Below are 24026 nucleotides of genomic sequence, written 5' to 3'. Positions count from 1 at the left end.
AGATTGCTTTCAGTCTCGCTATGAACACAACCTAACTGCTGGGCATTCTGGTACATTGAGGCAACGGATCATTGAGAGATCCCTCTTCCACAGTGTATTACTCCAAGTTTGACGGTTGAATTCAGATGCAAAACGACAATTGCTCTGTTATTCTGAGGAGCTGGACTTTAACCAGTTATGTCTGAGAGTTGAAGAGACTTCTACATCAATTTCCACAGTATTCATGTGTGAAAGTGAGGTCCATCTCCAAACCCATTAACTTTGAGATGAGGGATCCAGACGTGCCTATATTCTCACTCATTTCCCAGTTTTAGATTAATTCCTTCAGTACTCTAATAATATAACTAATATATCAAGTCTTCTTTAACCCAAAGTCATTTCTGATCTCGCGTTGTGATTGGCCGACAATTATTCTCCCAGAAGATAATATCTCACACCTACTGCATCACTCAGGGTACCACTCATGTTTTTATGTTTAAAGTTGTCTCAATACCCAATCATAAACAGCATGTGAATGACATTCAATGCCGAGAGCCGATCATTGAATCTCAGTACCGTTTTGGTACAAACCAAAACTGCCAAGTACAAAACGGTGGAATCGAATCCTTGGAAAAATCCCTCCGTGACGTCAACAATTGTTTCTGCACTTGGTTTTTTGTCCGGCGCCATCTTGGTTTTTGTCTGACGACATCTTGGTTTTGGCTGACGACATTTTGGTCTTTGCAACCAGAGGGGACACAAGAAGGTGGAGCTAAGTACAACCAAATGCTCAATAAAATACATAATAAATGTTGTGGAGTAAATACTATCTAGAATGTTTTTTAACACAGTATCCACTTAGGCCCACTTCATTTCAGCCAGAGCTCGTATTGGCTAATATTTGCCTCTTGAGGTGGACGATGTGAATAAAGACTATCATCATGGTGAATGCATTAATATTTTGCGAGTCACTTCTTTAAAAAAATAAAATAAAATCAACTGAGAAACTTGTATGGCTAAAATAACCGGGTGGCCTTTCTATGGCTTATCAAGTGAATAAAACACCTGACAAATCAAGGTACTTAAAGACTGCACTTCCAACTCTACCCAGCCCTACTTGCCAATGATATGTGGAGGATATAGTGGATATTTTAAGAGTGAATTAGGGCCTGTTTAAATTTCCAAACACTAGCTATTTTATTGTTTTGCTTTTGTTTTAATGTGGTATTGAATTGAGTACTGAAAATTGTTGAAATTCACTGGATTTTGGTAATTGAGCATAAAATAAAAATAGCCATGTCTGTAAAAGAGACGATTCTGAAAAGTTTGATTCATTATCTGTGTTTATCTCAGCGATTAGTGCATGCCATTTCCCCATCATCCCTTTACAAATACAGCCAGGTGTCTCAGCATCACAGAGCTTGTTAAGCAGCTCAAAGCCCCTTTCCATCAGAAACTGAAAATCCTGTAATTAGCACAACAATAAGTTATTATAAATCATGTTCTCTTTGAAAACTGACTCGCCTCACTTGTGTAGTTAGTTCCACTTGTAAGAGCTTTCAGCCTGCCCCCAAACTTCCAACAGTCCTGTGTGGGCTGGTGGCCCATGAAAGTCCATTCTTGACCTTGGAGACAGTAGTTTGATTAAAACTCAAGGTCCACTGGCTTAAGGCACCAGAAAAGCAAGTTGTTTGTTTTTTGGGCAACCTTCTGTATTGGATTATATCAGAAATTTTAATAATTTTGTCCACCCAATGTAAAAGCAAGCAGGTAGAACTCTGGTGTCCTGATATAGTGGGCCGTCTGTTAGGAACATGATGGTAGATGGACACATAAACAGGTCATTAAAGCCAAATTCACACTATACCACTTTCGAGGTAGTCAGATAGCTGTACGGTTTACATTACTAAACTACACACTCTTAAAGTTGTTGCTGGTTTTAAGCTATACAACTACATACAAAAAGGAAATAACGTAAAATCAGGGCTGCTTAATTACAGCCAAAATGAAAATCCTGATGATTCTAATCAACACTGAGTTTGCGTTTATTTATCACTATTTTTCATTGATTTCAGGGACAAAACACTTTCAGAATGAAGAGAGCACGGCTTTTACTTCCACATTTAGATACGTTCCTGCTAATGTACAAATCGTAACGTACAAGTATTAAAAAAAAGGTTTTCGCATAACCTGAATACAGTGCTTTGAGTAATGTACAGTATATTACTCTTCTACTCTGGACTGCAGCCACAATGTTCAGGAGAGTTTTTAACCAGCTGCTGCTGCAGGGTGCATGCGAGGCAGATGGACAGCCGCCCAAAAAATAAAGCCAAAATATCTCAATCGCCCCAAGTTTGTTGGTTTAGGAAGTGCTTGATTTATTATGTGGCAGAGCAGGCATTTTAAATGTAGATATTGCAAGTGGTGTGTTTAATTGCAGGAAGACAAAATCGTGATTTGCAATAAACATTTGATTAATTGTGCAGCCCAACGTGGGGTACCATGCAGGATGATGTTTTTCTTCTAGCATTCCCCTGAACTTTCATTCTAGTCGTGCTTGTTGCGATGTCTTCGGCACAAGTGTTCACATTACAGCCTAATGGCCTTTGGTCCATGTTGCGAATGTTCCTATTGTTGCTCATCCCTATGGTTTTCCCTCAACCCGTAACTCTAGCTAACGTCTGCTAGATACCTTGAATGTTTCATAGGAAGTTCACATTGAGCGAGCGAGCAATCAATTTGCAAGCCTAGACCCAATGCTAACTTGCATCTGATCTTGGGTTCCAAAAAACTGTTGCTGACCAGAAAAAAATCAGGGCTAGAGAGTCGTGTAGTGGGAACTAGGCATTACCAAAAAAAAGAGCTGTTTGCATCCCGAGTGAGGGTGGACCCCGCGGTGCTGTTTTGCATTGAGCCTGACAACATTTAGAAAGCAGCAGACTGAAACTGCTCCCGGACAGCCCACCTCGGTTTGTGCTGCAGAGGACAGTTGACTCGCCTGTGCTTGTGTGATGGATTTGCATTGCAAATGTGGGCCAAGGACCTGTTTGAACGATCGCAACCTTCTCCACGGGGGACATCCCATTGTCTGCAACATGGCCGCACCAGGTACACGCCCAGCCCCCCCCAAACCCGTCCGCTACCTCCACACACACCCAAACACATAGGGAAGGTGTTTTTCTTCAACAAGAATTGAGAAAGTGGCTGTGGTGATTCTTATTTTTATTAGAAACTGTTTCCGTTGTTTTATCTTCCCTCTTTCTGTCTTTCCGTTGGTTCTGTAAAGTTTTAATGATCTCATGTTACTGTAGGCTTTGAACAACATTCCCAGGTGAGTGGTTAGAACAGCGTTGTCACAAGTGAAAGTGACGTCATCAGTTAGTCCAGGAAAATTATCTAAATATGACATGTGTTCAATTCAACCCTGAAAAAGCATTAAAATATATTTATTTAAAAAAAGAATATGGTTTGTGAAGCAATAAAAGTAAGGCCCCAACAAGTTGATGCTCCAATCTTTGGTGCTGCATTCAAGGCACACTAAAAAACATGTACATACAAGTTCTGACTGGGTAATAAGGATAGGGCGATTTTCAGATGCTGAGTGACTTCAAAATGATTCAATGTATGGCTAATTTATGATGTCAAACCACAAAATTGGGATTTCATCACCCGGGCCATTTGTGTACCCAGGCCTTAATGTGACAATATGAACGACAGATTAAAAGGAAACTAGACCACGGACTTCCTTTTACTAAGTTTTTGTCCCATGGTCCCCCATCTAATAGGATTTTTGCTTTTCAAAGTTTTACTACAGAACATGTTTGAAACCCATGTCCAACAGTCATACATTATGTCATTTTGTCACTTGTGGATGGATTTATAGTGTGAATAAAATTATTTCCCTTTTTTCCCCCCCAATAAACCCCATGGAACCCCCCTCAAGGATCCATTGGGAACCCCAGCACCACTACTGGTCTACAGATCTTCATGGGTTCATTTTTCTAAGTAACTCTCAGACCCAAGACTCAAGTACAGTTAGGTCCAAATGACTGTGTATTCCGTTGAATTAGAACCAGACAGGGTCCCAGTCTTTTGGCTCGGGTGGAAGCTCTCCGTCAGCTACGATCATGGGATAGAGCATTGGGTCTGATCGGGTCCGCTGCATTCCGGATCTGGTCTAATTATCCTCAAGTCTGATCTGACTGCCCTCGGTTCCCTTTTTGGATAGGTTATGTTAGGGTTCTTGTAAGATTTTCACAGGAAATTCACAGTTCACAGTTTTTGGAATCGGGTGCAAAAACTGATCCGTACCTGATCGGAAACTGACCTCTAATGTATCTTCTTACATCACATACATTAAGTATATGCATTGTCGCAAGGTTGAGTCTGGAAATTAAGTTTGCATGACAGTACGACCAAAAACAATCAACAATAACAAAGTTATACGAATTATATACGTAGTGTGAATTCTTTTTTTTTTTTTTTTTTTTTTAATTTGAATTTTCATTTCAGAGCCCCGGAAGCCCTTTCACATGTAGCTTCAGAAAACTAGTAAGTGGACTTTGAGTTACCTATCATAGCATAACGTATTAGTGCGTTCATTCTCCATTCAGAGGGTCGGTGGTTCGATACCCGGCTTCGGCAGTCGATGTGTCCTTGGGCAAGACACTTAACCCCAAGTTGCTCCTGAAGGCCATCGGTGTGGACTGATGATGAATGTTAGTTAGAGTCTGATGGTGGCACCTTGATGGTAGCCTGTCATCAGTGTGTGAATGGGTGAATGATATGTAACATACTACTGACTGTAAGTCGCTTTGGAGAAAAGCGTCTGCTAAATGACTGTAATGTAATGTAATGTAGTGCAAAAATAAAGTAAAAAGGAAAACATTTGTATATTACATTACATTACAGTCATAAATAAGCAGACGCTTTTATCCAAAGCGACTTACAGGAAGTGTATTCAACATAGGTATTCAAGAGAACTACTAGTCACCAGAAGTCATCAGTGCATCTCCTTTCTTAAACAAGCATCTCAAAGTATAAGCCAGAGCAAAAGTATAGTGCAGAGGCAGATTACTATGAAAACAATAATTGCAACAGACTAATCCGAATATAGTAAGTGCTACAAACTAATGTATATGTTTAAAACTTCCATATTTGAACTTAAAGGTTGGATATTTGCCAGTTAAAAGCACATTTAATTATCACGTGGTTATCAGGCGTCATTCCAGTTATTTAAAAATGACCAATATGTTTAGTTGTTTTCATTATCCCAGCGCACCGTGAACACAACGCTACAATCTATTGTTCCCTCCCTCACCCAGGCCACGCCCCCCGCGCCTCAGCGGCGGCCGTGATTGGCTGGATCCCCGTGCGGTGCCGTCATCGCTCGCAGCGCCATTCATCTCTTCACTCGGGCGTTGGACTCCGCATCTTATTAGCAACAAGGGAAATTTCTCCATTTTGCAGCCTGTCTGCAGCGACACGGCCACCAAGCTGGGATTTTATTACTTCTCCCTACCTGTCGGCTTTTTCCTGCTATTCTGAAAATCGCCTCTCAACTGGACTTTTCGTTTCCCGCAGTGAACTTTTTCCTCTTTGTGCAGAGAGAGAGAGAGAGAGAGAGAGAGAGAGACAGCAGTGGAGAGCTCTGCGTTTCAACAAAGAGGTTGTGGGGTCTTTGTTCGCTTTTCTTTCCGTGTGTGTGTGTGTGTGGATCCGGTGGGTTCTTTGTCGGAGCTTAAAGCATGGGAGCACAACTGTCCAGGACGGCTGTGAAGGCTGAGGCTGTGGAGAAGCCCGGAGAGGCTGCTGCTTCTCCCACCAAGACCAACGGACAGGTAGGCTACCTTCACCAGCATGCTTCCATCGCATCCCTCCGGAGAGAGAGAGAGAGAGAGAGAGGATAGATTGAATGGGTTTAAACTAAATGGGAATGCTTGTTTCCAATGGGAATAGATTGTGGTTCATGAGCAGCAGATGCAGTTTGATGTGTAGTGTTTGGTGGTAAACTGTGTTTTATCTGGAGGACATTTGACAAAACAAGAGTTTTTTTTTTTTTTTTTTGTTTTAAGAAGAAGAAGCCAGTTTTGGTTGATCTTTGCATTTGAATGGAATCGTGTTTTTGGATGGTTTTGTTGGCAAATGTGCTCCAAAAAAAAAAAAAAAAAAAAAAAAAGCATGAGAGGGAAATGCTTTGAATGAAGTCGACTCAAGTGCGATGAATATACTGAATATAATGAATATAATGAATATACTGAATATACTGAATATGAGACGAGACAAGAAAGGCCCTGCGCGCTCAGAGCCGCTCCTTTTGTTTCAGATGCTCCACTAGAACACACAAACACACACACACACACACACACACACACACACACACACACACACACACACACACACACACACACGCTCCATTTTTTCTTTTTCTAAGAGTTAAAGTAAAAACACAATTCAGAACCCAGTTTACATTTTAGGATTGTTTTCTTTTAGGAACGCTTCTGAGCTCTACTCTCACTGATCCTAATGAGCATCTGCTGTGTTAATGAGCAGCTGCTTGCTTTGGTTCTGTCGGGAGCGACCAGGCACCGACCCCTCAGGGTGGGAATGAAAAACACTGGGCAAAAACTGCATTATGGTTAAGTCTAATGCATGACTGTAATTTAGATTATTCCCAAATAAAGTCTCTTGAAAGTAGAACCTCAGTCCATTCAGCAGGTCTGCTTTTGTCACTGCTAATTCAGTGGTGTCTGCTGCCCCTAGTGTCCACCAGTGGCACTGCCCGGCTCTGGTGGTGAAAACCATGCCAGCTCTTTGCATGCCATTAACACTGTTTCCTCTCTTTAGGAAAACGGTCATGTTAAAGCCAACGGGGATGCCTCCCCCGCGGCAGCCGAGAACGGCAAAGAGGAGGTGCAGGCCAACGGCAGCGCTGCGGCCGAGGAGAGCCCCAAGGAGGAGGCCGACAAGGCGGAGGCTGCCCCGCTGAGAAGGAGGCTGCTGATGGGGAGACGGTAGAAGCTGCATCCCCTGCTCCTGCTGAGGGGGAGGCAAAGGCAGATGATGCTGCCGCCCCGTCCACCAGCAGCGAGACCCCTAAGAAGAAGAAGAAGCGATTCTCCTTCAAGAAGTCATTCAAGCTCAGCGGCTTCTCTTTCAAGAAGACCAAAAAGGAGACGGGTGACGGAGCAGAGGGCGAGGAGGCGGCTGCTGCTGCTGATGCTGGGCCATCCACAGAGGAGGCCAAGGCTGAGGGCACGGAGGACGCCAAGGCTGCCAGCGAGGAGGCCAAGCCTGCTGAGGGGGAGGCCGCACCTGCCGCCGAGCCCGCCAAGGAGGAGGTAGAAGTCAAGCCGGAGGAGGTGGCAGAGAAGCCCGCGGAGGAGGCCAAGGAGGCCGTGCCCGCTGAGGAGCCTAAGGCCGAGGAACCTAAGGCGGAGGAGAAGCCGGCCGAGGAGGCGCCCAAGACAGAGGAGGCCGCCCCGGCCTCGCAGGAGGCTGCATCAGCGGAGGCCCCTGCCGCAGCCGCCGAGGCTGCCGAATAAGTTTCGTGGGGGAAAGAGGGGAAGAATTTGAAAAGAAAAAAAATGAAAAAAAAGAAAGATAATCAAAGAACATTTCCCTGTTTGTATGTTGGAGTGACGCCAGGTCCTGGCTTTGAAGAACTTGTCAACAACCAGGGATATTTTAAAGCTTTTCTTTATTTTTTGATTATTTTTTGGTTTCCATCCCCCCCCCCCCCTCCCCCTTTTACACAAAACCCATCTCAGTCCCTTGTTACTTCCATTCCAACGGGCTGTAGGGAGGTGGGTGGCTTCAAAATGTACAACAGATTAAATACATCCACACTCTGCCATATATTTTTTCATCAGTATTACATTTTCTTTTTTTTTTTTTTTTGAATTTTTATACAAAATGTAAACAAATGGTATGGACATGCCCATGGTATGAAGGATACGGGGGGGGGGGGGGGTTGAGCTGTAAATGCAATGAAGGGGAAGGAAGGCAAGTTCATGGGGGGGGGGGGGGCTGGATGTGCCAGAGACTATTAAGGAAGGAGTAGTCTAAAAAACAAAAACTATGAGACCAACATCGATACACGCCCGTACGTTTTTTGCAACACTAAGACATTTTTTAACAATAAAACAATAAAATCCCAGAGTTAGTTTTTTTTCTTTTCTTAGGAAGTCATATAAACGCATAGGAGCTTTTCACTTCTCATTAGCTGTACCAGTCAGTGATTCAGTAGAAATACAACTTGTATAGGCTTTATTGTTTACTGTTGGTTTTATGACCTTAATTAAAAAAATGTAAGTATGTATAGGCGGGGTGTTTTTAACTGTGATTATTGTACAAAATGAAAAAAATCTTGATCAAGAAGCACATGAAGTTTGCAGCTCTTTTTTCCACCCGCTCATTTTTGTAAGATAACAACGCAACACACATGCACACATACACACACAAAGTCATCCCGGGAGACCTTCTTAAGCAATTTGAAGTCAAAACCAAGCTGTGATAAGTGGAATGGTTAACTGTTTATATACTGTGGTATGTTTTTTGATTACAGCAGGCGATGCTTTTTCAGTGGTCTTTGACAAAAATTTAAGGAATCTATCAGATGCAAATGTTTGTGTAGCATCTTGTGTCTCTCTCTCTCTCTCTCTCTTTTCCTTGTGTAAATACTGGAGAAGCTTTGACCAGTTTGACTTAGAGATGGAATGTAACTTTGCTTACAAAAAAAAATTGCTATTAAAATCCTCTGCTTAAGGTGTTCTAATTTTCTGTGAGCACACTAAAAGCAAAAAATAAATGTGAATAAAATTTGAGCTGCATCTGTCGTTATTTTGTAAAATGCAATTTCTCTTTGGTTGGCAATGCTGTGATTAAAAAAAAAAAAAAACAACAGGAGGAACACTATTGTCTTAACTTTTTTTTGTAAGTTGAAACATTAAGATTCCCCTAGATTACATCTAAGGGGCCTAAACCAGGAAGAACAAAGAGGAAAAAAGAGTATCCAAAAGTAGTGTCCACATACTTTTAAAGTAAAGATAACTTTGCTTCATTGCAAGCTTTTTTATGTTACATAATGGCCTCATGCATGGAGACACAGCTCTAGTAATTTCATACATCTCTACCACAAATTCTTTTAAAAAGCCAAGGTTTTTGTTTAGAAGAAAACGTGAATAAACTCAAGGTTTAGCTACATATGTCCCGGCTGAAGATTGCTCCGTTACACACGCCACCCTAAGCTATATGTTTTGTGACATCATCACTAAAATTCATATTAAAAGGGATAGTTCAGATGTTTTGAAGAAGGGTTTTATGAATTACTTATCCATAGTCAGTGTAATAACTACAGCAGATGGCTGTACCAGCACGGGGGCAAAGTAATGTACTGCTGTGGATGAGGGCAGCAGCAAAATAAGTTTCACTTATTAAAAAACAAAAGCTGTCTAAATGTACGCTATATTTATAATATCAAAACAGCTTTACCTTGGAATAAAAAAATTCCAAGGAGGAACGGAAGCGGTTAGATCCAGCTATGCCGTCTCCAAAGCCACCAGACTCCATTAATAAAAGTACAAATTTTACATCGCAGAATACAGGAATCGTTGGTCTACCACCGCCTTGATCTGTTAGTTTGTTTGTGATAGTGCATGACTTTGGTCCTGTTTCCTGCCAGGTAACATTACAGTTTCTTTTCCCATTGGAGTCTGATGGCTTTGGAAACGGAGAAGGCGGCATCAGCTCCTGACTATTTATTAGTTGTCTAAAATGTGTTATTGCTTTGCTCCCGATGTCATGGTTCTAATGCAGGTTATGCAACAACGGTGAACAGAGCAGTCACAAACTATAAACAGTGTGTGAGAGTGAGGCTGCAGTTTGGAGTCTTGTAGGGAAAATATGCAGAGCAATGTCTACAATCACGGGTATAATGACTTTGCTAAACACAGTGCATCAGTGTTTCCACTGGCCCACCGTGCACACTCACCTGCTGAGTCCTCCGGGGTCAGATGGACTACACTTCAAAGCGGGAAATTTGCGCTTGACATTCGTGCTACTTAAGCTTATTAATTCATAAGGGCGGTAGTGCGATGTGACTTCATTCACTTCCAAATTCCAAAGCTCACTGCAACCGGTGTCACTATCAGAATCTTGCCAAATTGCTAATCTCCCCCCAAGTGCAACCATGACTCATCACAAGTAATAACAAAAGAGGAAGTTAAACAATCATTTCATGACTTGACATTTCAACCTTGATTGTGGATGTTTTCAATGTCTCACACAGCAGGAAGGTAAAAATCCAATTTCATGTTGGATAATAAGATAAGATAAGATAATCCTTTATTAGTCCCGCAGCGGGGACATTTCCATAATAACACAGGAAGACTAATGATTTAAACTGGGCCCATGCTGACATAACTTGGAACAATCAAATGCAAATGAAAAGTCATAGAAGCTGCACAGTGATGAGATTATAAACTCAGATTTGTACATCCTTAACTCTCTGCACACACACACACACACACACACACACACACACACACACACACACACACACACACACACACACACACACACACACACACACACACACACACAAAGTCAGAGATGGTCTATGTGAAGTACACTCTGGTAATGTTAGGGCTAATGTATCCCACTGGCTCCAGACACCATCCTACCTCAGTCCTGGCTGATGTTCCTCCTCTGTTCCTTCCAGGCTGGCTTAGCTAGAACTTCTGAATGTGGAAACAGTACATAGCAAACATTAAGATAGCAGTTAAATTAAAGGTTGTTAGCTTTTCCCACTAACTGGCTTACCTCTCAGTTAGTGCATGTCTTGCAGGACGAATTCCACTCAAAACTCGGACAGTTAAACGTTTTTTTTCTTTTTCTTTCTGTATCCCCGAAAGGGGCCTAACGTACAGATATCTGCAAACAATTAGGAGACACTTTTAAATTCGACATGCCTTATACTTCACTCATTGAGGACTGGAGCGAGGAGCATTCTAACAGATAAACGCCGTTTCATTACATTTGAGACGTCCTCGTTGGGCTTTCTGAATGCCCAATTAAGCAGAATAAAGTAATTCATGTTGTTAGTATCTTATATTGTGCTTTACAATCTCTTAATCAATCTTAACTCGGTGCAGCAATCTTATCCACGCCGGTGTAGTTTCTTCAGTCAGCGCTCCACCTGTACCTGGTCTAACCCTAACCCTATCTGTTCACCTGTACCTGGTCTAACCCTAACCCTATCTGTCCACCTGTACCTGGTCTAACCCTAACCCTATCTGTTCACCTGTACCTGGTCTAACCCTAACCCTATCTGTCCACCTGTACCTGGTCTAACCCTAACCCTATCTGTTCACCTGTACCTGCTCTAACCCTAACCCTATCTGTTGGGTTAGAGCGTCCCCCTGGTCTAACCCTAACCCGTGGCTGCATGTGAGCATTACACAGTCCACTGCGTGGCTGCATGTGAGCATTACACAGACCTCTCGAGCCCACCGTTCCTGCCCTGCTGTAATGTCCACGCTGTTTTAAATATAGTTTAACGCTGTAAGTGATAAGCACAACTTTACAAAACCCTTGTATAATCTTTGTGTTTATTTATTTATTTATATTCTTTACGATATATGTTATTAGTATTATGACTCATTATGATTATACTCATTACTTTTAAATAAATAGTAATGACACAATTATTTATATTAATTATTATTATTATAATTATTATAATAATGAAGTGCTCGGGGTGCAGATGTTAGCATATTGTATAATGTCTGCTTCAATGTTTGAAAACCCAATACAAAACATTTTTAATGATAATCATGACACAGACCTCAACAGAGCTAGCACCATATTTTGAGTAACACACATTTCAAAGAAATAGTATAAACGTTTTATTGACCAATACAAAACATTAAAATTTAAACATGAAACCGTTGTAGATACGACTATAGGTTGAACCACTTTTACCTATATAAAAAAAAAACAAGTCAAGGTTTCCTTCAGAAAATAAAGCACATTGGAATAAAGGTGATTCAAAGGGTATCAGTGGACATAGTCTGTAAGAAATCCACTGATACGCTACACAAAGAGAGATAATTCACAAGAGATTTACAATTAGAAAATAGTCATCACTCTTCTGACGGTGTTTCAGGGGAGAGTTGGATCCTTGAGGGAGACAGCATCGTTAAGTTGTGTGAAGAAGAAGAAGAAGAAGAACTCATGGAGTGCTGGTCTGCTCAGTCTTAACACTGCCAAAGATTTACGGTTAAAAAGGTGCATCGCAACATGTAGAAAACAGTACAAACAGAATTTAATTGACCAAATTAAAACGTGAAATGCAAATGGTAATGTTACTTTTACATTTAATACACTTTAGAGCTACTTTGACAAAAAGAAAGTGGCTGAGAGCTCCTCACAGCACCAAGTTGTACATCGGCAATAGCAGACATCATCACTTTTATGGTACTTTAACAATATTTCAGCCACCGCAGTCATCGCCTCTATTACAATCTCGCCTTAGGCAAAGAGCTTTTTGTGTTTCGTTGGGATATCGTTTGGTCTTGGTAGCGACCTTTCAATCACAAGGTAGCTCCGTCTTAAAGATCTCCCTGCTTAATGGTCCATCTACTCCAAATGCGACCATAATGTAGGAAATGAACACCATAGCGATTGAGACCAGAATGCAGGGTTACGGCACTTCTAAAATGGCTTAAGTTTTCAGACCTGGAGGTTGCACCTTGGTTAGCATGCTGCCAAATGTTTTGGCAGTCGCTCCAGCAGTTGTCATGACATTAAACTCAAAGAGGTAGGGGGTCGTGGAAATCAATAAGACTTACCCTCCAGAAATCAATCCATGTTCTGAGTCAGTGATGCCAACAGGAATATACAGCAGATCCTTTTTAGATCACTTACAATGCAATGCAAAAAGTAAATGCTACCACATTAAAAGACCAAGAAAGTGATCTATTTCTAGAGTCAGCAACAACCAGTATTTGTCACAAGCACATTATTGCGACAAAGAAGAGCACGAAAGGAAATAAAACATGGGTATACCACGTCATCATTACCGTATGTAAGAGTAAGGGTATAGTGTGAAAATGGGACAGCTTCCTCTGGGATGGCCTGCATCTCCACTCAAGGGGCCTAAGGAAGCATCTGCAGGTCCCTGTCTAAACAAATCAGAACCATTGTATATTCCACTTTTACACAGGAAAAATGTGTTACATCCTTCACTAAAGTGCCGGGACTTCAGCTGTTTGTAATGTTGGGGATATTGAAAATAAGGTTTATTCTTCTGTTTCATTCATGTCAGTTTCATTTAAAAAATAAAATGTTTTTTAAATAATAATATAGCTAGACAGTCTATGTTTCTAAGAGGGAACCGAAGGAGTTTCTATGCTTTCACCAAAGCCGGCAGACTCCATTGGAAAAAACCCTGTAATTTTACCTTGCAGAAAACAGGAGTTGCCGTCCTAACGTTGCCTCAGTGGGTTAGCTTGTTTGTGTTATTGTGTGACTGATGTTTTAAAAGCTTAGTTTGTATTCACCAAAGTCAAAGGGTAACACAAACAAGGCAGCGGTAGACCAGCAACTGCCGTGTTCTGCAAGGTAAAAATAATGTTTTTTTCCTGGTGGCTTTGAAGAGAGCATATATTGAAATAATGGCTTCAGTTTCCAGTCGTAATGGCTGTCTCAAGGCTAGATTAGGCAGTAAAAACATACAAACCGATAATGATTTGTTTAGGTGGCTAAAATATGATTTGCTGCTGCCTCCGTCCAAAGCAGATCAACAAGTTAAGAATTTATGTCAAACTTCTATTTCCAAGGTCAAGGGGGTTTCTATGCTCAAAATATTTCGGTGTTTGAACACCTCACATTTTCATAATGGTGGCCAGAACGAAAATTATATAATAGGTGATCTCGGAACCTAATTGGCAAGAAAAAGCGATACATTTAAAACTCAATAACTAATGATCCTTCCTAACTCCTCTCAAATGCACTTCAGCATTGTTCAGAAACAAGAAATGATTTTGTCCGTGTACTCCAGTGTGTTCTGGTTGGTCATGTCGGAGGGACTGAAGTCGGGCCCAAGTAATTTCTGCAATAGAAACATCAAAGAGAGCAAAGTGAGCAAGCCAAGCCCAGACGAAACGCGGCCAAAGATTTACACGCGTAACAAGTGTCGAATTATCCGTCGTTGGGAATGAAGAAGCAGCGATAATACACCTGTTAGTGTGGTTCACTGAGGCTCTATAACCTGCAAGGATCCTCGCTGAGCGGAGGATGGATCGGATCGAGTGGGGAGTTCCGTTAATGTCCTGAAATTCCATTAAGAGAACCGCTGGCCCATTCGACGGGCTGCGATTACGTCCCGTCTCTTTTATGTTACACACACTCAGTGGAGGAGACATTTTGCTGAGTCAGCTCCCTGCAAGGAAAGGTAGCAATCAGGCTGTCCCGCCACAGAGGTGGAGTCATAAAACATTCACTCACCACTGACCCACAGATCTCCCCCTCCCCTTTAGTACTACCACAGGCCAGGCTCTGCAGACAAACTTTTTAATTTCAGGTTAAAGTGTCTCGACTGAAGCTCTTTTTTCAAGCCTCCCTTTTGTTAAGCGAGAACTAATTTCACTCAACAAAAGGGTCCATTATATCGTGCATCAGATCTACAAATGCCCCATTATTCTCTTATAGAATGAGCTTGTGGTTGATCGAATACGAAAACATTTCTTTAAAACTTTCGGGTGATTTCATTACCGTTTTATTCCGCACAGAACAAAATAAATATTTGGTGTCATTGGCACTTTACGACATCAGTTCAATATTGCTCGTCAATACACTCGAGGACTACAGAGCCTGGCATATGTCATGGAGGATGGAAAATGAGAAAAGTATGTGACCAAATTAATAATTTCAGCACCCAAGAAAAGCATTAAGCATACTGTGGTTATTTGTACATAAGACTGAGGGATGTCAAATACAACAGATTGTTGTTTAATGACAATCTAAAGATTGTCCAAACTAAACTACATTAAATCCAACCAGCTCATTTACATTGTTTGACAATGCTAAGAGTCTTTACACAGCGGGCTCCATGAAAAGAATATTTTGCATTTAAGGCGTTTATTGTGTAAGATAAGAATGGAAGAAATGGATCGGGCCTGCACTGGAAGATAAAGATAAAGAAATCGGATCAATATAAGGAATTGATAATATAATCTGTATTGATCAAATGTTACCATTCCCATCCCTACAAGAGACTAAAAAGAAGAAAATGATCAAAATCAAAGCAGCAGAAGCTGCCATATCTTGACATTTAGTCTCTAGTGTGTGTCCCAAATCCTACAGTTCCCTGAATGAAACATGATAGCGTCTTTCATCAGATTCCTCCAACTCTTGTAAATGGCCGCATCTTTCAAACACCACACCTTTAGATAATTTCACTCATATTTAGACATGAAATCTGTGACCAACCATCGGCATGTGTCCAGAGCTACAGCTGTCTCCTGAGAGAGAGTCTGCACCGCACTGAAGGACCACGGCACTGGGCTGGTACATCTCCATCACCTTGGCCATCACCTGCAAGGCCACAGGAAAAGTCACACTCTGGAAGAGTTGAAAGACGCTGTGCAAGGCATTTTTTCGGGGGTAAAACAGTGCACCCTGTTGGTGCTGTAGTAACAATTTAGGCGGAGAGTAATACTGCAGCACTGAGATGGCAAGAGCCTTCCAATACAAACCCCCCCCCATAAAACGATATTATAAATTCAGATAAAGTTCTGGGAGAAGTTTATACAGTAAAAGCTGATAAAATCAGGAAGACACCATAGTAATTGTAGAAAGCGCTGTGTGTGAGCTTATTTCACTCTGCTTTTCCTTTCGGTCCATTTCAAGTTAATGAGAATAACAAATGTGGTGTCTGGTGAGAAACACACCAGACACCACATTTCCTGGGTAAATACCTGGATTTAATTAAATGAATACCTTAACACATGCTCTTTGGTGGATTTTGTGTTTGCCGAAAAACAGGAGATGCTTGGACAGATTCAGACAAGATGGTGAATCTAATTTTAACTCCACATTTGGTCAAAATTAAAGTAGGTATGTTATTTTCCTTTTTTTTTTTTTTTTTTTAAACAGAGTTCTGCTGTTACAGACGCCAGCTAAGAGAGGGAATGTGCTGACAGTGAGCAGTTCATAACCTGCTTTAATCTTATTTTAAACTTCTATTGTTGACGTCTGGTTAAATCCTGGAACCCACAATTTATTTAAACACGGTCAGTCTTAAAGTACCAATACAATGCTTTTGCAGTGGAAATGTTAAAAGACGTCTCATTATGTTTATGACATAGGTGTCATACTCACAGGCTTGAAGATTTGCTGGTATGACTTGTCATCATTGTCATCACGCAGGGGGAAGTTGACAGCTATAATATTTTCCTTTTCCAGCCCCAATATCCTAAATACAGAGAGGGGCAATTAACGGGTTATACTTTTTCAAGACTATTAACATCTAGAATGTGTTGTTTTCTAATTTCCCCCTCATTTCATCGATGCGAGGACAAAGGCTGAGGCTCACCCTGAGGTCTCCAGTGCCGGGGAAGAACTGCCCCATATTTATGGAAGGACACAGTCATGACCCTATCTGTGGTGTAGAAGGCCTCCGCCACCCCGTCCCCATGGTGGATGTCTATGTAGATGTACAGCACCCTCTGGTGGTACCTGGGAGAGAGGGACAATACAGCACGCTGCATATCCAAGAGACACAACCTCCAAGTAAGACTTCACTTCTGCAGTGATGAAAAAATGTCACAACAGAACAACAGAAAACACATGATCAATGAAGAAGACCTACAGTACATCTACACATATAAGGCTGACTTTTGGCTGTTTAACTCTTATTCAATTATTATTATTATTATTATTACAAATGCTATTTCCCCCCCAAACTTCAACTTTTAATTTGTTTATCTTGTATATTTAATGTTAGAAAAAATAATAATACTTAAAAACAGAGGTTTTATAGGCCAGAAATGATTCTGTCAGCAACATTTCTAAAAAGATCCACAGTTCAAATGCAATCCTTATGATAGCTACTGTGCTCCAGCATCCCTGCTGTAAACACTACTTCAGCTCCTCTGAACAGGGCCAATCTGAACACTATAAATAATCACCCTGTTAAAATTATATTACACTCACTTGTATAACTAATGACTCATTGTAAAATGTGACTCTTTCCATTAGAAACGGTTTGATATACCAATTAATTACAGGAGTATAGTAGGAAAAAAGTGGTTTTATAATCTTAAATTGCAGTAAGCCACCTGTGCTAAAGAGACCAGTATGCTTAATGTCATGGGTTTGACATGTTATCTGTGCAGAGCCTGTAATGTAAATATCTAGTGGTGTTTTTCTGTATGTTTTAGCCCAGTGATGGTCTGGTGACCTGTGAAGAGTGTCCTTTGTCTCTCATCCTGGGATAGACCCCAGCATGCAGAGGGTGTTGCTAAATGCCGTTATCTGTATGTGTACTTAACATTAAGTACCATCATTTCCAGGTGATGATGTCCATCGGTTTTCTATAAATCAGTTTCTTAGAACTTACCAGCTGAGCCACTGGCGGAGGGTTGGCAGAACTCAAACAAGTCATCGAACACAGGACAGTCCTCTCCAACGCTGACTGCAAGATTGAATCAATAATAGATCAAATACTGATGTGAGCATCAACAGAATAAGAACGCTAACTAGTTGTGAGTGTTATGCATTTTAACTAGTTAAATCAGCCACGTTCATAGTCCAGGTTTCGGCATCCAAAAGCTACAAACAGCAGGTCAGGTCCATTGGGATGACAAGTGGTGCAATGACCTTCTGTCATTGCACCACTGTAAATGAATAGGAACGCCAGCTCAGCAGATACTGAGACTAATGATGTCCTCATTGACCTGAACTGTTGAGTTAACAGTTCAGGTCAATGAGGACAGTGAGACAGAGAAGTGAGACAGCGTGAACTGTGAGGGTCAGGAGGACAGTCTCCTATACTGGGCACATTTCACATTGTGGCTTTAAAAATGTAACTTTGAATCTCTGGTTCTGAAGTTTGTCATCATTCTCGTGTATTCTTAAAGAAAGACATAAATAACCTGGTGCAGAAAGCCTGGCCCACCGTGTCAATTATCCTAATGGTGTTAAACACATTCACGTGTTAATTTACGTTTTTTGTTTTTTTTACACTCTCCAAAGTCCAAAGTGAAAATGGTTATCTCTGTTGTCTTGTTCATACCAGGTAACACGCAGGGTGACACTAGTTAGCTCCACAGAGGCCGTTTAAGCAATGGCATTAACATTAGCAGCAAGCTAGCTCGTTAGTGAGGCAGACTGGCCATGGACAGAGAGTTTATTAAAAAAGGTCGAAGACTGGTTTGCATTTTCTGCTTTCAGGGATGGAGAGTAAGGTGGACGGCACCGATACAGATGACCGAGCGACGGGGGGCGAAAATGCACAGGGGGCGGGACGGCCAACTCTGGACCAGAGACAACTCACATGTATACTGCTGAAGAAAAACACTACAACGAGTAAAACACGTTTAATAAACTTCAAGACATTTAACATACAGTACCAGTCAAAAGTTTGGACACACCTTCTCATCCAACTACCTTGAAGAATCTAAAATATAAAACATATTCTGGTTTGTTGAGCATTTGTTTGTTTACCACATAATTCCATATGTGTTCCTTCATAGTTTGGATGTCATCAATATTAATCTACAATGTAGAAAAATATTAAAATAAAGAAAAACCATTGAATGAGAAGGTGTGTCCAAACTTTTGACTGGTACTGTATGAGCGGCTGTTTGAGAAGAATTTTGAGTATTTTTTTGGTTACAAAAGGAGGGAAGGCAGTGCTGCTACACAACACTAGGTGTCAGCATCATATCTGTTACATCGTGCTCTACCAGAATCCACAAGCGAGAGAATATTTGTACAGAAATCAACATGTGTCTCCTACACTGAAATTGTACTGTGTTTCCAGTAAAGTATCATGAGCATTAAAAGCACAGCATCAAGTCTTCCAAAGGGGCCTTAAAAATGCAGTAAAGTTTGAAAATGTTTCATGAGAAAGGAAATGTACATGGCCCTTTGTTTGTTAGAGCTCCAGGATACACATACTGGGTTTTATTCAGTAACACTGACTTAAAAAGGAACCTTTTTTAGTTTATAAGTAAACTCCACAGTGCCCAAAATTAAAAGAACAGTTCAGCATTTTGCGAAAATACACTTATATGTCCTCTTTCTGAGTGTGAAATGCGAATATTGATAGCACCCCGGGTCGTCTGTGCTGCATCATCACCCGTCCTGAGATCTCACTCTCTCCTGACCTCACGGTGCCTCATTTTCACATCTTCATCCCGGAGGCTGTCTGACATCCTCCTGGATTCATTTTCTTCATACATGTTCTTCATTCTTTGTTTAATCATTTTTTCATTGTAATCATACCTGATTGTAATTGTGTTATGTTTGGTCTTTCCTGTACACACGGCATGTATTTCCTGAGGTTTCTTACATTTTTTCCCTGTTAAACATGTTCTGGTAGAGTTTTTTTATTTTCTGAAGCGAGGGTTTATTTATATTTTGCAAATATAATTGACTTGACTCACCCCCATGTCTGTGTGTGTTAAACATGGAGCTGGAGCCTGGGTCAAGTATCCTCGTTTAGTATTAAAGGGGACATATCATGCTCATTTTCAGGTTCATACTTCTACAAGAACACCTTTACATGCTTTAATGTTCAAAAAACACATTGTTTTTCTAATAATGTCTGTCTGAATATACCTGTATTCACCCTTTGTCTGAAACAATTCGTTTTAGCATCTCTTTAAGCCTCTCTCCTGCAGTGGAGCCAAATTTGAATGTTCTCCGACCTATTCCCTTTCAATGGCAAAAGTGAAAAGAATGTGAACAGTAATCAGCTAACGAATGTTTACATGTTCTTTTAATTTGACCTTTTTTTAACAACACACTTATGATACAGAATGAGTATTTTGCACAGAAACAGACAAATCTTGCTAATCAGCATAGAATAAACAGTTGGTTTGACAACAATTATCAGAGGACAACCATTTTTTCCCCCACTATGGCTTTTGTGCCAGGTGTTTTACAAACCAATGAAAGAGCTGCAAGCTCAAGTCTTAAATGCTTTCCGGGTTAGGGCCAAGCTCAAATAACTAGATCCTATTCTGACCAAACCTTTCTGATCTCCAGGGTGCTATGTTGAGAGGGAAAGAGGTCACCTTCTAAAGGATTCATCACAGCATGAATTGACAATTAAACATGGCAGAAAACCAACATGAACATACAACTGAAGAACACTAACACGGGGTCTACGATGCTAAAAATGGCATCTTGATTGCACATGCATATTTGGTCAAATAAACAACATGAGGGGGAACAAATGAACAATTATGTTGTTTATCGAATGTCATTTAGTAATCTTTTGAGATGTTCTATCGGGAGAAAAGCATCACACTTAAAGCTTATCTTAACAGCGTGAATGTCAGCGTTTGATAGTCTTTTAAAGAGCAACATAAAAATAATATCTTCCGTTAATCACAGAGTTCAGTACTGCTTTTTTCCTCTCTGTATGGGGAACAATGACAGACAGGTGAATTCACTTGCAAGATCAAGCGAACTGAATCTTTTAGTCAAACCATCAAATTATTTTGTTTTATTTTCACACACGTACAAACAAACTCACATCAAGTCCCTTTTATATTTGGTCACACTGTCGTTAGTGTATTAAACTCAAAGTGCTATTAATATATATTTTTTAGATCTCACAGCTTGGCATTTAAATATTGGAGGAGTCCAAAGCATCATCATGGCCAGTTGAATGTCCTACCAGTGATCTGGTAGAACTTCTGATTGAAGGGGTGAAAGAACTTCTGCAGTTTAGTCACCACCGACGGGTCCACCTCCGGATGGATGCGGCCCTTGCTGCCCGCCAGGCACTTGTTGAAGACAATGTTAAATCGCAGGCAGTAAAATCCCCTGGTGGCATTGAAGTACAGGTTGTACTGGCTGATTCTCGAGGGCAGGTTAAGGAAGCGCTCGACGAGCTGCAGCTCCGGCAGCGGGTCTGTGATGAGGCGGTCCCCGTCCACGATGTGGAACTGCTCCACGGGAAAGTACTTCAGCCAGCGCTCCAAGTGTTTGGTGTAGATGCTGGTCCGCACCGCTTTGTACTTTGTGTTCACCTCGCAAGTACCGGAGTCCACGGCCAGCTTCTCAAACTTGTGATAGGTCTTGTTCTTGCGCTCCTTGCCCTCCAGCACTTGCGTGTAGTCGGACACCGCTCTGGTGGTGGGCTCGCGGACGATGATCAGCAGCTTGATGGAGGAATTCATCTTGAAGATGCGTTCGGGGACCTCCTCCGTGATGAAGTACGCTGGGCTCTTCTCGATGGTAATCTGGTGGGGGAAGGAGAAGGGCATTTTCTCCCGGTACCAGTCGATGCCCCGGGCGTAGTTTTGGTCGTTGTCGAAGAAGTGGATCTCCTGCGAGGCCTTGACCACCGCCGGATGCAGGTTGAGCATCTCCAGCAGGGCGCGGGTGCCCCCTTGCGCACCCCGATGATGATGGCCCGCGGCAGCTGCTGGACCAGGTTGTGCAGGCGGATTTGCTCTTTGGTGGCATTGCCCTTGCGCAGTTCATGGAGCAGGCCGCGCTTAAACTGAAGGGTGCGTAGAGGGATTTGCTCTGGCTCAGGAGGGGGCAGTCGGCTCTCAATGGGGCAAATGGGCTGTAGCCTGAGAGAGACAGAATACATCCTCAGTCTCAACACTGTTATATGTTACACATCACAACGATCATTAACTTAATTTCAAATTAACTCTTTGGCTGGTTAAACTACATGCCCTTTGCTTTGTCAATGATATGAAATCAAAGATTTTGTAGGTGGTGCTTAGTCGGTTCAGCAACTACTGTCCATGCCAGTAAGATTTTGCACAACAATACTTGCCATATGTTTTATCTGATATGGTCTCTGAAAGAGAAAATCTCCATCTCATGAAGAAATGTTTGTCTATTATTGAAGCTTGAAAGTATTGTGTTATTAAAAGTGAAAAAACAGCTGTGCAATTATTTCAACCCCAATAAAAGGGAAATTGCTGCACCAGAGTCAAACTAATTGACACTGATCCTTGTAAGCTGGTCACATGATTTGATATGCATTGGTTTTGTACAGAGTCACCCCTGATGGCCAGTAGAAAGAATGCAAGTTTAAGGCACTTCTGCATTGGCTTCACTTTTCAGACAGGGAGGTTGCCGCCTGGTTTGGACTTAGTAAGCTTCAAATGAATTGCCCTTCATGGGATCAATAACGTTGTCTGGATCCGAACGTCTTGTGTGAAGGAGCACATTTAAACAACTCCATAAAGTGGAGGATTGCCTGCATTGAATCCCTAATTTACCAAACTATGTTATAGCAATCAGTAATATAGAGTGTGAATGTTGTCACTTACTACTATTCAAGTTACTATGACTGAAATTAATTGTGTTGTGACTGTGATGACTTACCTATCCAAGGTCCCAACCCTGGCCACGAGATAGAGGACACTTCCGATAGCGAGGCTGCCCAGGACGAAGAGCTTCTGTCTCAGCAATGCCTGCTGTTTGAATAGCATGGCCCTCCATCAATCTTCAGGACTGCGTCTTCAGCCTGCAGAGAGCAGAGTACATAAACCACTAATCACCGGGGGAAGAGAGACAGCCTAATGTTTATTAACACACACTCCATCAAGTCTTACAAGTGATTAAGCCACACTCGCACAAGCCTGAAAAGTGCTGCAGTGCTATTAGAGAAAATTGTCTTCACCAACCACCACTTTGTTACACTTGTTCGTTTATTTCTGCAAATTCACAAATGAGATTTGATATAATGTACAGGTGTGCTATGAGGGCACAGCTCTGACACAGCAATGTCATATATGACGTTTGGTCACAAATGTATTACATTAGTATGTACATTTCTAATTTTTGTTGATTAGGATGTTACTTTTCAGAACAGGGTTGATTTTTCTTAGCTTTCACACTGCAAATTAAGGCATCAACCAGTCACATTTGAAAGGGTTGAGTGGTGCCTATGTTTATGACAAAACACAAAACCAAGAGACGGTAGACCCTTCCAAGACAAAAAAAACGTAATAACTCCTTTCAATGGAATACCAGATCCACTCCTTCCGTTCTTAGCTTTCACAATAAAAGCCCTAGACATATAATACTTGTAGGCAAGTATTTTGCATTCACAGGTTTTATTTGTCACTCCCCTGGTGTACAAAGGCCCTAAGTTGCAAGACGTAAAAAACAAAAAATGAGCTCAAATGGGATAGAATGCGTAGTTCCAATGAACGTAGTTCCCATGAACGTAGTTCCCATTTAGTGTATGGAAATTTGAAAAAAGAAATTCAAAGGAATTACGATATCTTATCATATTCTTTTTCATCCCCATCTTTTATTTTATTTGGGACCCATTCCTAGACCTTAGATCAATCATTATTTCTACTTAACTTAGAAAAAGAAAAGACAGACCTGAAATGTTCATCTGTAAACAGACACAACCGGTACACAAATAGACATTATATTGATGTTTATGGCTGTTTTGACCTTCAGATAAAATGAAAGAATTCATCTCTTTATCCAAAAGAGGGCACTCCACCCTCTCATAAAGACGCAGCACAGACATATTTGTCTCAGTGTAATTAAAGAAAAGAGAATTTCTCCAGGTTTTTCTTCTTTTTTTTTCACAGATCGATACCTGAGCCCTTTCCGCATCTGCACGCTTATCACGGTGTGACTGGCTAAATCACATTATGGAATAGCAGATCCATACAGAAGTCGTGGCGCTATTACAAAAGGGCCGACTGCACTCTACTGCGACCATTACCAATAGAGCAGATCCTCTGGAGCATCTCATAAACAAGTAGAGCGAGCTTTTGACCCCAGTGTGACTGGAAAACATTTCACTCATATTGCCT

General features: G+C 41.3%; 2 protein-coding genes across 2 annotated transcripts; one reads left to right on the top strand and one right to left on the bottom strand.

The window, feature by feature from the left end:
• Positions 1-5375: 5375 nt before the first annotated feature.
• On the top strand, positions 5376-7929 carry marcksa (myristoylated alanine-rich protein kinase C substrate a). Its single transcript, XM_054618676.1, is given in 3 exon segments — positions 5376-5819; positions 6826-6954; positions 6957-7929. Coding segments are annotated over 3 exon segments (789 nt in total). The 5' UTR covers positions 5376-5726; the 3' UTR covers positions 7524-7929.
• Positions 7930-20870: 12941 nt separating this feature from the next.
• Positions 20871-22676, bottom strand: LOC129107426 (heparan sulfate glucosamine 3-O-sulfotransferase 5-like). The gene is given in 3 exon segments (XM_054618912.1): positions 20871-21613; positions 21616-21800; positions 22570-22676. Coding segments are annotated over 3 exon segments (1035 nt in total).
• Positions 22677-24026: the final 1350 nt, after the last annotated feature.

This window comes from Anoplopoma fimbria, chromosome 18 (assembly GCF_027596085.1).
Source record: "Anoplopoma fimbria isolate UVic2021 breed Golden Eagle Sablefish chromosome 18, Afim_UVic_2022, whole genome shotgun sequence".
Lineage (NCBI taxonomy): Eukaryota > Metazoa > Chordata > Actinopteri > Perciformes > Anoplopomatidae > Anoplopoma > Anoplopoma fimbria.
The sequence above is the reverse complement of the archived record's forward strand: the minus strand, read 5'-3'. Positions and strand labels throughout refer to the sequence as shown.